This window comes from Emys orbicularis, chromosome 16 (assembly GCF_028017835.1).
Source record: "Emys orbicularis isolate rEmyOrb1 chromosome 16, rEmyOrb1.hap1, whole genome shotgun sequence".
NCBI lineage: Eukaryota > Metazoa > Chordata > Testudines > Emydidae > Emys > Emys orbicularis.
In genome coordinates, this window is record NC_088698.1 from 9,273,158 (window position 1) to 9,288,066 (window position 14,909).

Genomic DNA, 14,909 nt, shown 5'->3' on the forward strand with positions numbered 1-14,909 from the left:
ATCTGCAGTATAAAGATTTTTTTTAAAAATCCTTCAGTTCCACAGGGCTGAGGAGTTTGATGCTGTTTCTCTTTTGTGGTTTCACACCATCTATTATGCAGCACTCGGGACACTCCGGCTCCCACTCATTCTTGCTAATGTCAAATTAAGATGAATGTTAAATGTCCACACTGCTCATTACCTCCGGGAAAATCTATTAGCAGCTCTGATGGAAACGCTCGTAGGAATTACCACCGCATTGCTTCTGAGAGGTGTCAAATCAAAATGCTGGTGCTTACATGAAACAACCGAGTATAATTCCTTTCCTATATGGGTAATAGGGCTGCCTTGTTAGACCAGTTGTATTCAGAGACATTTCAGGAAACATGGAGAGAAGTAGGATAGTCGAGAATAGGAATAGCCAATTACTTTTTGTCAAGGTCCAAATCTCTTGGTCAGAGAAAATCATAAAAAAACAACAACAATAATAATAGGTAAATAACAAGATTTCAGGGTCCTTTCAGAAGCGTCTGGAGGTCCGGATTTGGCCCACGGTCCACCTATTGACTACCCCGGTCTAGAAGCTAAAGCATAGAACTGAATCAGTCTCTACCATTGACACACAATCTGTTCATAGGCAAATCACTTAACTTCTCCAGGCCTGTTCCCCAGCAGTGAAACGGTCTGATAAAAGCACCCTAGGCTGTAGTAGCTACTGTATTGTTGCAATGTCACATGTGCACAGAGCTTGCCTGGTTTGGTACTGAAATGTCCCCCAGACAAGGGTGTCTGGGTGAGGGAGGAGAGACCTTTTTGCTGACCCTGGAACGACACCCACACACAGGCTATGGAAAACGTACAGACACACACACAAAACTTCTTGTGTCTTGCACCGGAAGATTTCGTTGCTCTGCTGATGCGCCCTGCTAGGAAGCGGAGTGCTCTGAACGCTGGATTGGAAAATGAGGGGCTGGAAGCAGAGATTTCTTTAATAGCTTGGAGATGTTTGTTTTCAAATGTAGAAAAACGTTTCCTTCCTCAGTGGGAAACACCGTGTGATCAGGAAGAAAAGGGGGCTTTTTAAACAGCTTGGGGTGTAAGAGGGTGCTCCAGGCTGGAACCAAGGAGTTCGGAGGGGGGGCAGGGCTGGGGCAGGGCGTTGGGGTGTAGGGGTGTGTGAGGGCTCTGGCTGGGGGTGCGGGCTCTGGTGTGGGGCTGGGGATGAGGGGCTTGGGGTGTAGGAGGGTGCTCTGGGCTGGGATCGAGGGGTTCAGAGGGTGGGAGGGGGATCAGGGCTGGGGCAGGGGGTTGGGGCGCAGGGGAGGGGATGAGGGCTCTGGCTGGAGGTGCAGGCTCTGGGGTGGGGCTGGGGATGAGGGGTTTGGGGTGAAAGAGGGTGCTCCGGGCTGGGACCGAGGGGTTGGAGTGCAGGAGGGGGATCAGGGCTGGGGCAGGGGGTTGGGGTGCAGGAGGGGGTCAGGGGTACAGGAGGGGGTCAGGGGTGCAGTCTTCGGGCGGCACTCACCTCAAGCAGCTCCCGGGAGCAGCAGCATGTCCCCCCTCCGGCTCCCATGCAGAGGTGCGGCCAGGCGGCATTGCGCGCTGCCCCATCTGCAGGCGCTGCCCCCGCAGTTCCCATTGGCCGTGGTTCCCAGCCAATGGGAGCTGCAGACCCAGCACTTGCGGGGGGGGGGGCACCGTGCCGAGCTCCCTGGCTGCCCCTATACGTAGGAGCCAGAGGTGGGACATGCCGCTGCTTCCAAGAGCTGCGCGGCACCACGGCAGGCAAGGAGCCTGCCTTAGCCCCGCTGCACCACCGACTGGACTTTTAATGGTCCGGTCAGCTGTGCAACCCTACAGCCTGTGCCCTGGAGTTCTGCATATCCCTGCAAACACTGCCCCGCCAGTCACCACCGGGCTGCTTAGATGTGGGAATCAGGTTAGGAAATTCTGAATTTTTCAACTGATTTCATCTTTAATGAGCCCCAAGTGGCAAGTAGAGTCATCAAACTAACATCCCCCGAGCCCAGCGCTGTGCCTCAACCCCTTCCTGAATGCACCGTCTACTCACTCCCCGAAGGCCACAGCAAGAACTGTATTTGCTCCTAGGTAAGCCTGTTAAAAGAAGAAACAAAACCTTGACTCTTTGCCTACGAAGGGTAAATCTCCTGCACAGAGACCACAAATATTATGTTGCTATTAAGGATGATACCTGCCCTAAACCTAACCCAAACAGGACTGGGGAAAGGCAGATTTAGGCTACACAACCCAGTCTCCTGATTCTATTAATGAGCCCAGGACTAAAAACAATGGCTCTGACTGGATCGGATACTTTATCAGGTGAAGCGTTTTCCCATTGATGCTAGTTTCCTTTTTAGGGGCCAGGAGTCAAAATACATGCAGGTATCATGTAGGCCCCCTGCCCCCGCAATGCAACACATTGGGCCCCACCCCGCCATGCACACGAGGTAATTCACACAGGCCCCCACCCCCGCCATGTACACGAGGTAATTCACGTAGGCCCCTGCCCCCGCCATGTACACGAGGTAATTCACGTAGGCCCCTGCCCCCGCCATGCACACGCAAGAAATGCACGTATGCACCCATCCCCGCAATGCACACGCAGGTAATGCAGGTAGGCAATGCATGCCCTGCAGCAGGAGCACAAGGTAAAGGAGAAAGCTCCTACAATGGCTCCCCTCAAAGGTAGCTGAGAAGGGAGTTATAAATACTCTTCAGCGCCACCTCTCGGCTGCCTGTGTCCTGGCTCCTGCCCAATGCAGCCTCAAGCCAGGGAATGAGGTTGAACAGCACTGATCCCCCAGTGAATGATCTCCTCCAGCCCACTGACTAATCTGGCTGGGCCCCTCTCTGCCATTTGACACCATGGACCACCAAACCTTCTGTCCAGACCCATAAAGGAGGCAGGGTGAACAGAATCGCCCTGGCAACGATACAGAGCTTTCCTCTCCGACTGAACCCATCATGAGCAACGGCTCCAGCCCTTGCAAATCCTCCCCGTGCAGGGTCCCTCGAGGCTCAGATCCTCCCCCGCCCTTCCCAATGTCTGCATGAAGCCATGGGGAGCGGCAGTCAGACAGCAAGGGCTGAAGTGTCAGGAGCTTGCAGATGAAAGCCAGTTCTCCCAAGCTTTGTGACTGCCCTCGGTCATTCAGATTCATTCCTTAACAAGCCCCACTCCTGTGTCATGTGATGCCACTGATTCCATAGCCAGGGCCCCCCTAAGCCTCCATCCAGATCCTGGAGAGGGATCCAATATGGAGAGGAACGGACAGGAGAACAGAGAAGTCTGGAAGCAATGGAGGAAATAATGGATGTGTTACAAATATGATTAAATCTAGGATTTGAATGAAAATTCACTGGGATTCATCTGCGAATCTTCCTCCTCCGCAACCCCCCGCACCTTCCCAAACTAGCCAGCCCAATCATAATACAGGACATTTACAGAGCACACCGCAAAAGGGCGCTGGAGCACTCCACCATCCAGTACCATTACAAGCAGCAGAAAACAAAAAATGGTTCCAGTTGTGATTTAAAAACCAGCCGTACAAACCAATTCTGCCTCGTTTGTGCACAGAGTAAAGTCAGTTCCAGAGGCATTCAGTGCTGGCAGACATGAGGGACATCAGTTCTATTTAGGGCAACCCAATAAAGCTGTACTTTGACCTTAAAAAGGACTGAAAACATATGGGAAAAAGCAGATCCGAAAGCTCTCCAGACCCAATATTAATGCATCAAGCTACCACAGTGCACATATTTATTTTGTCAAGATGTCAAAAACGGCACCTTGCTGGGATTACATAAAAAGGCATTAGGACAGAAAATGTTTTGCAGCTAGAAAAATATTACATGAGTCCTGATATTAAATGGAATCTAAATGCTGTGCAAATACTCATCCAAAGGGCTTCATTCAACAGTATTTGTCTCAAAGGGACAACGGACACAGGCCGTGTCCACCAGTGATTGGAACGGCCGATTCCATGCAATGTAACACACCAGCATAGCTTTGGACACTACAGAAATGGATCAACATGGGTTTTTAATTTTTGACTGAGTAATCGCTAACAGGTCAGAGAGCTGAAATCCAGTTTAACTTCACTGCCAGGGTTTATGAGGATTATTCCAGGCAAAAAAAAAAAAGGCATTTACTTTTCATGTCCCAAAGATGATTTTTATACCATCTCCAGATTAAACCCAACCCTGCTTTCATCACTTGCCACTCGGGAAAGAGACAACTCCCCCCAACTAAATTAGAGATGTCATTAGAGCCAACTCACCAGCTTCTGGGGCTTTTTCTGTTTCTGCAACCCTCTGTACCTTGAATGGCAGCACATTCGAGCTGCCCCTCTGACTTCAAAGTAAGTGCTGCATTGCAGGTAAGTCCCCCCGGTGCAGAGTGCCAGCCGAAAGACTAGGCATTGCATCAGTCCTCCATCAGCCCTATTCTGAGGGGGCTCAATGGGCCACAAGTGCTGCATGGGCTTGGGGCTGGCTCGCCGTACACATCCAGCATCAGCAAAGGTTGAAAAGAACCCACCCCTCAGCAATCCACAGTGACAACTCCAGGTGGGAGACATCAAGGAGGACCACAGAGGCCCGTCTCCTGCCTGCGTCTCCTCCTTAGCAACCAGAACTGGAGGCCTCTCTAGGATCAAATGGAAACCACAGACATTTGAGATCTAGACTATCCTCCAAGGGCCAGTGCGGGACTGTTCCCTACAGTATGTTGTTTAATCTGCGGTGTCCCAAGCAATTGGGAGGAATCCAAAGTCTCACTTTGAAGAAACTATACCCAATATTCACTCCGAGTTTTTCCTCTCTGTTGTACCCTGCTCCAGGTGTACCTCCCCTGCTCTTTGGATTGCCCTGAAGAATTTTTCTCTTCCTCTTCCCTGGGAAATACTCAAGCCACCTGAAAACCAAGTCTTAGAAAGATAGAATGCTGAGGCAAACGACAACTTAATTCAACAGAGCAAGAGCAGCAATTGATAACAGTAGTACTGGCACATGTGATACGGTGTCTGCCTCTCCTGGCCTTACATTAGGTGCGGCACTCTAAGTGAGCCAGCAAGAACCCCTTCTCCCCAGTGCCTGATTATTCAATTGAACTGGGATCAGTCAATCTGGGAATGGGCCCTTTCAAGGGAGATCGGGAAAGGGATGATGAAATATTTCACGGCTAATGGCTCTGTGAAGCTTTCCAACGTCAGCACGTTTTGAAATTCTGGGGTTTTGAAATTCTGCCAAGAGAAGTCTGGAAATGTAGCCTCACCTTGCAGGAACTTTTCAATGATAATTTAGCCTGTGGAAAGATTTGATGCTGAAGCCCCGAGTGCTGCCTGCTAACAGAGCAGCCTTGTGGAGCTTGTCACATGACGGAAGTCGTCCAATAAGACGACAAATTCTTTAATCTTGTTGCACAGTGAGATTAGGTGACTATTGTGTAAGAGGTAGGAGGGGAAAGTGGACAACTTGGACCAGGTTTTCAGAGGCAGAATCTTTTCTAGCAGGTGCCTATAACAGGTGCATCCATTCTTGTGCCCTCCTTTTTTTGCAGCTGTGGGCAGTGAGGTCTGGGGAAATAAGCACAGGGTTGGGAGTCAGGAGATCCTGAGTTCTAATCCTGACTCTGCTACTGACTTGTTGTATGGCCTTGTGCACATTACTTCACCTCCATGCCTCAGTTCTCCCATCTGCTACATGGGAACAATATGTACAGACCTATTTCCTGGGGACATTGTGAGGATTCATTGGTTAATGTCTGTACGGTGCCTTGAACATGTAAAGTGCTACATAAATGTATTATTATTGTATAGAGACTGGCTACCACCTGCCTCTCTCCTAGGGTGAAGAAACTGATCCAGTCTGGGAACCAATAATTGTGTAACTGCCCACCCATGTCATAACTTGACCATGTAACTATTGGTTAAATATTATAGGGTGATTATTTCCCCTGTTTCTAAGTTGGACCCTTTCCGTGATGGCTCGCACAGCATTACAGGGGAACCCAGATACGCAGTATTTGCTAGCTTTCATTGTAATTACTTAGGGCCCTGTCATACGCTCCTGAGGCAAGGCCCTCAGGAGATGGCTCAGAAAACTCTGCCATGTTCACTATTAAAAACTGCTGTCTACTGCTCCCCATGGGGGTGCAGGGGACCTTCAAACCCAGCAGACCCTTGAAATCAGATGCTTGCAAATATTTCACAGCACCAGCAAAGCACCAAGTCATCTGTGAAACTTGTAGGCAGTCTGTTGTCCTTACACGGTGACAAACCACCACGTATTCAACTAGCTTACATAATTAGACCCGTTCCCAGCAGAGAAGCACCATTCGTATGATAGTTTTCAGAAATCGTTGTCACTTGGCTTCACACACCAGACAAGCGGATAGCGCAGCAATTCCATCAATTGCATTTAGAGAGCTACGCTGACACATTCACACCCAAAGCGTGTGACGTCCCTCCTAGTTCAAACCCAGGAGCACTGCCAGCTTTTCTGCCGCCCTAGGCGGCGGAAGGTCCCGCCACCGAAATACCGCCACGGTTGCTGCCCCCCAAATTGTAGCACCCTAGGCGACCACCTAGGTCGCCTAATGGGTTGCGCCGGCCCTGTTCAAACCGACAGCACTTCTCGCTCATGACCAAATTCAGAAGCCTTTACAAGGCGCTAATCAGCATAATCTATACTGGGCATTTCAGTTGTCCAAGGAGGTCAGTTGTAACTGCCTCTAGAGGAACCTACAGACAGCTGTAACATACCAATGGCTGGCTCCTTGTTTTCAATTACATCAGCCAGAGTTTAGCCATCAACTCCAATGCAAGCAGGACTGATCCCTAGATCTTTGGTTCCTGAAGAAGAGAGGCATGTGTCTGAGACTAGAGCCTCCAGATCCTCTAGTCTCAGACATCACAGCCACATATACAGGTTCCAAGTGCCCAGGCCTCTCTCTGGTGTGCCAAAGCATCGTCTCCGGCAGCTCAGCCTGGAGAAGGCAATGCCCTGTGTTATAAGGCAAAGATATCCCAGCTTCTCACTGTGACTGCTCAGGCTACAACATAGCTTTGATGGCCTGCCCCGCACGTTCTTTAATGGATTAGCGACAGCTGCCCAGCTTGGTGGCAGAGCCCACAGCTTACCTAGTGATGATGGCGAGGTGGGGAGGGCTCATGCAGGCCCCCATGAACAGCACCACGTTCTCGTGCCGCGTCTGCCTGTAGGCCATCACCTCCCGCTTGAAGGCCTTCAGCTGGTCCTCGTTGTCCCTCTCGATGTCGATGAGGCGTATGGCCACCTCGCCGTGCCAGCGCCCATGGAACACCTGGCCGAAGCGCCCTTTGCCGATCAGCTCTCCGATCTCCAGCTGCTCGAAGGGGATGTCCCACTCCTGGAGGAAGATGCTGGTCTGGCTGGCCTTGCGTGGGAAGTGGCGAGCGGAGAGGAGGGAGAGGTTCATCTCCTCAAAGTCGTCCTCAGACTCTTCGGCCTCGTCGTTCCCCTCCTCGTTCTGCGGGGAGACAAGTGGGGTGGCTTGCCTGAGTGGAGTCAGCCAGCACCATTCTCACAGCCTCTGTGCATGCAGGGAGCAGGGGCGGGAAGGGAACATGTGCTTCCACTACTTGTGCATGGAACACGCCACTAAACCAGGTGGAGTGGTTCCCAGCGATGCAACCATCGTGGCCACAAGCTATCCCACTCCCTCCCACGATTGCTTTTTGCCAGCACACATGTTTCTAAGAACCCAGGCATGGTCTAAGCCACATCCTGGGAATGCCCTAATCCCCCACCTCTCCCCTCCCCCGATTCGTCCTCCTCCTCTGGGTAGGTGGCAGATGGAAGATTTGGAAGAGACCACACCGTCAAGGCAGTCTATTAACCAGATGGCAGGGGAGCTTGAAGAGGAGGTGCCAAGACTCTGCTGAGAAGGGGATTAGCTAGTGTTGTAGCAGTGCTTCTTGGAGGCTGCTTGAGAGTGAAGCCAAGAGTGAGGGGCTGGGGGATTAGGATTAATAGGGGACACAAGCAGAGCCTAGGAAAGTTGGATTGCATGAAAACCTGCCAGAGCTCCAGTCTCTAGCACGTCTTCAGATATGGAGAGAAACCTACCAGGTGCATGTGGAGAGCACCAGAAAGTTTGCTAGCGACTGCCTGGATCTAGCCAGACTGCGTGTTGGGGCATTGGAAGGGGGAAACGAAACATTTGTTTGCAGTGAGTCACCATGGAAACTTGCAGACCAAATGCTCAAAGCAAGAGGTTGAAACGCAAGAGTTTATTTTCTTGGATAGCTTTTCTGACACCAGCACTGGAGCCTGCAAAGCTCAGCCTCGCCTCGCTAAGATTCCCCACCACTACTGCAGTGGCCAGAGGGCTGCAGAGTGAAACTCCCTCAGAACTATCCTGAGTTTGTTTCTTCATGAAATGTCTTAGCAAGTTTTGTGTAAATTTGAGAGTCTAATCCCCTACACCCACACACAAAATACAGATATTCCCATACAGACTGTACTGAAATAAAAGAGAACTGGATAAATTCATGGTGGTTAAGTCCATTAATGGCTATTAGCCAGGATGGGTAAGGAATGGTGTCCCTAGCCTCTGTTCGTCAGAGGATGGAGATGGATGGCAGGAGAGAGATCACTTGATCATTGCCTGTTAGGTTCACTCCCTCTGGGGCACCTGGCATTGGCCACTGTTGGTAGACAGGATACTGGGCTAGATGGACCTTTGGTCTGACCCGGTACGGCTGTTCTTATGTTATGTAAATATAAATACATTATTTGACAAAATTCTGCTCGTTTATACTGGTGCAAACTGCCTTCAACAGAGTTGCAACAGGGTAAACAAGAGCAGAATTTGGACCGCATTAAAAAAAAAAAAACCCTCAGAAGAACGGTAAGTAGAAGATCAGACAGACACACACTATTAGGATAGACACATACTTGAGCTGATCAAATATGATTCACGGGTGAATTTTGCCATTGTTCATTATTAATTAATTCAAATAATTTTTCACTGCATTCAGTGCGCCCTGACAGATACACACATTGCTGTGATGGACAGATAGACTTGAAGGTAGCCATGAAGGGACTTTGCTACTGCAGTTGCTTTTAGGTGGAAGGCGTTCAGGTATTGTAGTGATCTATAACCCTACGATAGACAGACAAATTCAAGGATTTACAAATTATCAGGGAAAACTAGAGAGATTTAGGCCAGAGTGTATCTATGTTATTGGACTAATTTCTGTTGTCGCTGTGACACATTTGAGGTCTGATCTTCTGCTCTGTTGCACTGATGTAGCACCATAGAAGTGAATGGAGTTACATGGGCATAAAACCCATGCAAGTGAGTCGAGAATCAGGCCCTTTCGCTTTCAGGATGAGATTTTTAGAAGTGCCTAAGTGACTTCAGAGCGCACGTAACATTGAAAGTCAGGGGAACCTGTGCTCCTAAATCACTTGGAGCCTTAGGATGGTTTTTCAAACGTGCCTGTTATATCTATGCTCTGCACCTGGTCTGAGCAGAGAGCCACCATCCTGGTATCTGTTATCAAAAGCTTAAAAGTCTGCGTTGACCTTATACCCTGCCTCCCTCTGAGCTACTGGGGATAGCAGGGCAGCAATCCCCCCTCCAGCCTGGTTCTCGGTTTGTTCCCACTGCTTTTCAGCAGTGGCAATTCCACTAACGCCAGCATAAGTGGGAGTAGAATCAGATCCATCCATTAATTTAATTGCAGGCCAGTTCACAGTGGAGATGCAAATTTTATGCCAGCTTCAGTGCAATGCACTCTGAGATGTATATAATATAACGGTCCATTAAGCACAATGCTGAGGCCAGCCAGCTCCATATAACTGTCTCTGAGAAGAGAGATAGATCATAAAGGGGGCAAGATGCCAAAGCATTAGGCCGTGGCAGGGTCTTGTTTTAGGTCGTAAAGTTTTCCTTTCATTCTCCAAAGGAAATAAAAAGCCTGGGGTAGCACTGCATGTCTCTTACCTCGGAGGTTGGCTCCACTTCAATTTGAAGCAATGGATTTCCTTCAAGGCTGTTAAAAACAAAACAAATTAATATGCCACCACGTGCACGGAAAGTTCCCTACGTTCTGTGCCCTGACACTGCACCGCAGCTCCCGCTTCCCTCCAGCTCAGCCTCCCCCAAGACAAAAGAAAACAGCGTGCAGGAACCTCGGGCTTGCCACACGCCTTGCTGACATGCTAATTTCAGAGACAGGTCTCAATGGGCCCCTCCCTCCCCCCCAGTTCAGAAAGTTCCAACCCCAACTCTGTGGCTTGAACCCATCACCAGTTAATATAACAAGGGGGGCTGAGAACCAAAGGATGCCCCGGTCCTAGGAAGGCAAGAAAGTGCATCGTTCTCTCTAGCACATGTGCTAGGAGATGAAGCCGCAGGTAACCCCATCTATTTGGCATAAAAGAAAAGAGGGATTTTTTTGGACTGTCATAATTTTAGAATTTCTGGGTCACCAAAAAGGAAGGAGTGTAAAGACTTCCTATACCAGCTCCTCATTGCACCTGGCAAGCAGGGCTTGGAAACAGAGATAGCCTGTATAGTGCTGGACGTAATTATTATGTCACTATGGTGCCTCGGATAGGCTGCGAGTCTGACAACCTTAATGACACTGGCTCCGTAGGGCCCTGAGCTTGCAAAGGCCAGCCTTTACTCACAGGAGTAGCCCCACAGAGCTACCAGAACCACTGAGGTGAGCAAAGTTCCTCACACGCATTCGCGCTTGCAGGACTGGAGCACAGAAGAGTCCCAGGTGCTGCAAAATAACTATTGAGACATATCTTGTGCTCCTTGGCGAGGTTTTACTCTGTCCTTACACCGGGGACCCAATGGAGTTTGCCTAAATAAGGACAGAACCAACACTGATTAGGAGCCTCGGGGTCTTGCCCAGGACCAGTATTTTATCAGACTGGAAGCTCTTTGGGGCAGGGGTGGTATTTTTGTTCTGTGTTTGGACAGCACCTAGCGCACTGGGATCCTGGTGCATGCCTGGGGTGCTACCATAGTGTCAACAGCAATCAATAAGGATTCACAGTAAGGAATTCGCAAAGCAGTATTAGCAGTAACAGCATGGATAGTTTGTCATACCAAAGGATGACAGTACTGAAAGTAGATACAACAGAGATTGTTGGTGAGAGTAGGAAAGCATGCCATAGCCCTGCCTGTCCGCCTTAGTGTAATTGCTATTAGAGTATCAGAGACCATTACAACATTTGTTTCTGCAAACCGCTGTTATGCACTGCTCGGTTTAGGCTGAATTATGTGCAGCTGCCGATTCAACCTTTCACTTGTATGTTACTGTCAGGCCTTGTCTACACTGGCAAGCTTCTCTTTCTGCGCTGTAACTCCCGAGGTGTACACACTGCCAAGCCACCTAGTGCGCAGAAACCGAGCATTGCAGTGCTGTAAAAAAATCACCCCGATGAGAGGCGTACAGCTTTCTGCGCCGGGGCTACAGCGCCACGGTGCCAGTGTAGACACCCTGGTCGATTATAGTGCTGCGATTGGCCTCCGGGAGATGTCACACAATGCCTGTTCTCGCCTCTCTGGTCATTGGTTTGAACTCTACTGCCCTGCCCTCAGGTGACCAACCATCATCCCCACCCCTTAAATTCCACACACAAGGCAATCCCCACACTTGGAGCAATGCCGAGCTGCAGGACCTCATCAGCATTTGGGGAGAGGAGGCTGTGCGGTCCCAGCTGTGCTCCAGCCGTAGGAATTATGATACCTACGGACAGATTCCACAATGCATGACAGAAAGGGGCCATGACTGGGACACACTGCAGTGCAGGGTCAAAGAGAAGGAGCTGCGGAACGCCTACCACAAGGCGCAGGAGGCAAACCGCCGCTCCGGTGCTGCGCCCATGAGCTGCCAGTTCTACAAAGAGCTGGACGCGATACTCGGTGGCGACCCCACCTCCACTGCGAAGGCCACTGTGGATACTTTGGTGGCTCGCGTGCCAGTCGAGAGTGGACCAAGCCAGGAGAAGGAAATCTTGGACGAGGATGTGGAGGGGGACCCAGCGGCAGAGGATGACTCGGAGGTCACAGGTGCAGGCAGCCAGGAGCTCTTCTCTACCCCGGAGGAGGCTAGTCAGTCACAGCTGTCAGATCTTGGCGAAGCGCAAACAGAAGAGGAGGCTGCTGGTAAGTGGCTTTGATTTTGGGAATCGCTGAGGCGAGTTGTTGGGGGCAGGAGGGTTGCAGAAAGCAGGCTTGTGTCTGTCTGATGCATGTACCACCACATGCCTAGTCTGAGCAGCAGAACAGGGTGTTGATTGACTCCCTCACTTGATGGGAATCTGCCTCAGAGATCTCCAGGAAACGCTCATGGAGATACTGGGCAATCCGCTGCCGCAGGTTCTTTGGCAGAGCCGCTTTGTTTCTTGCCCCATTAACGGTAACTTTCCCGCGCCACTGTGCCGTCACTGGGGGGGGACCATTGCTGCACACAGGCGAGCCGCATAGGGGCCAGGGCGGAAGCCGCAGGCTTGGAGAAGACCCTCCCTTGATTCCCTGCTCACCCTCAGCAGCAAGATATCTTCCATAATGAACACAGCCTGTGGAAAATGTGGGGACAGTAATGATTATAAGCCACACACCCCCCTACAGTGCTGGCTCTCCCCAAGAGCCACGTGCCCAGTGTACAGTACGGTCCTGGAACACTGATTTCCCCTGCTCCTGCAGTTACTCACCATTTTGGGGGGGCTTGTGGCTCATGTGTGCTTGCCTGGGGTCAGCCAGTTAGTGACAGGTATGTGAACAGTGGCTGTGTTTTAAATCAGTGGCCTGTGTGGTGCAAACAATACTGCTTCTGTAAAATGTTGCATTTTGGCTTCACAGATATGACCTTGGGAGCCCAGCCTCCCTCTTTGTTAGCGCCGGCTGAACGGCTGCGCAGAATTAGAAAGCGGCCACGAAGAACTAAAGAGGACTTTCTGAGTGATGTCATGATGCACTCCGCAGCCGAAAAACAGGAATTGAAGGAGTGGCAGGACAGCGAGAAGAGGGACCGAAAGGAGAACGTGGCGCGCCAGAACGAAGACACGGAGCAGCTCTTAAACATTATGGAGCGCCAAGTGGACACACTCCAGGCGCTACTAGCAAAACCGAGCAGCTCCACGCCCGTCCACCCCTGCAGCCGCTATCGCAAAACGCTGTCCCATGCGCCCCCCCAGACACTGCCAACACACTCTTATCAACCTCCTGGCTCCAGTCTGTACCCGCTGCATTCCGCTCCTCCCTATTCACAGTCCAGCCCTGCGGACTCCCAGTACCCACTGCACTCAACACCCACCCCTCTGCAGTTTAGCCCTGCTGAAGTACAGTACCCGCTGCACTATACTCCAAAGGAGAAGGTTGGATATGATACGTGGACATACACAAATCTTTAACCGTTCTGGGACCCCACCTCCTCCTGGGACCCTTCCCCTTCCCCACCCCCCTCAGTGCTGATGTGTTTTTTTGTTTGTCTCTCTCCTCTGATTGTTGTTTTTTAATAAAAGGTTTGGTTTGGTTTGAAAGCCATCTTTATTCCATTAACTGAAAGCAAACAGAGCCCTGCAAAGCAACAGGCAATATTCTTACACCTTCATAGTGCATCATCTGCACCAATCACAATCACCTCCTAGAATTACAAGCACTGCACTCCCGAGCATAGCAACAAATATGAGTGGCTTTCAGCTTCAAATTGCTGCCTCAAGGCATCCCTGATCCTTATGGCCCCGCACTGCACCCCTCTAATGGCCCAGGTCTCTGGCTGTTCAAATTCAGCCTCCAGGCGCTGAGCCTCAGCGGACCAGCCCTGAGTGAAGCTTTCATCCTTCCCTTCACAAACATTATGGAGCGTACAGCACATGGCTATAAGCATAGGAATATTGTCATCAGCCAGGTCCAGCCTCCCATATAGGCAGCGCCAGAAGGCCTTTAAACAGCCAAAAGTCATTCTGCACTTGCTCAGCCTGTTGTTGAACCGCTCCTTGCTGCTGTCAAGCATAGGCACCGACTTCTGCTCGTGCCGGTGAGTGCTCGACCCCCCTCTACCCCCAGCCCCACCCCGACTCCACCCCTGCCCTGCCCCCTGCCAGCCCCTTCACCAAAGTCCCCGCCCCAACTCCGCCCCCTCCTTGCCCCTATTCCGACTCCTTCCTCAAATCCCTGCCCCGGCCCCGCCTCTTCCCCACCTCCTCCCCTGAGCGTGCCACGTTCCCGCTCCTCCCCCCTCCCTCCCGGAGCTTGCGACACCGCCAAACAGCTGTTTGGCAGCAGCAAGCGCTGCGATGTAGGCGGAGAAGCGGGAACATGGCGTGCTCAGGGGAGGAGGCAGAGGTGGAAGTGAGGTGGGAGGGGAGGGCAGAGAGAGGACCTCGGCTGCCGGTGGGTACAGAGCATCCACTAATTTTTCCCCGTGGGTGCTCCAGCCCCGGAGCACCCACAGAGTCGGCGCCTATGCTGTCAAGGTGCCCCATGTATGGCTTCATAAGCCACGGCATTAAGGGGTAGGCAGGGTCTCTCAGGATCACAATGGGCATTTCGACTTCCCTACGGCGATCTTCTGGTCCGGGAAGAAAGTCCCGGCTTGCAGCTTCCTGAACAGGCCAGTGTTCCGAAAGATGCATGCGTCATGCACCTTTCCAGACCAGCCTGCGATAATGTCTGTGAAACGCCCACGGTGATCCACAAGCGCCCAGAGAACCATTGAGAAATACCCCTTCCAAGTAATGTACTCGGTGGCTAGATGGTCTGGTGCCAGAACTGGAATGTGAGTGCCATCTATCGCCCCTCCGCAGTTAGGGAAGCCCATTTGTGCAAAGCCATCCACAAGGTCATGCATGTTACCCAGAGTCACGGTCTTTCGGGGCAGGATGCGATTAATGGCCCTGCA

General features: G+C 51.2%; 1 protein-coding gene across 1 annotated transcript in view; it reads right to left on the reverse strand.

Annotated features, from left to right (window-relative positions):
* Window positions 1-14,909, reverse strand: part of KSR2 (kinase suppressor of ras 2) — a 277,818-nt gene that overhangs the window by 69,737 nt on the left and 193,172 nt on the right. Inside the window, exons 13-14 of the mRNA XM_065417851.1 lie at window positions 9,992-10,040; window positions 7,140-7,507 (exon numbers count right to left, since the gene is read on the reverse strand). Coding sequence (XP_065273923.1) covers window positions 7,140-7,507; window positions 9,992-10,040 — 417 coding nt within the window. The remainder of the gene's footprint in view (window positions 1-7,139; window positions 7,508-9,991; window positions 10,041-14,909) is intronic.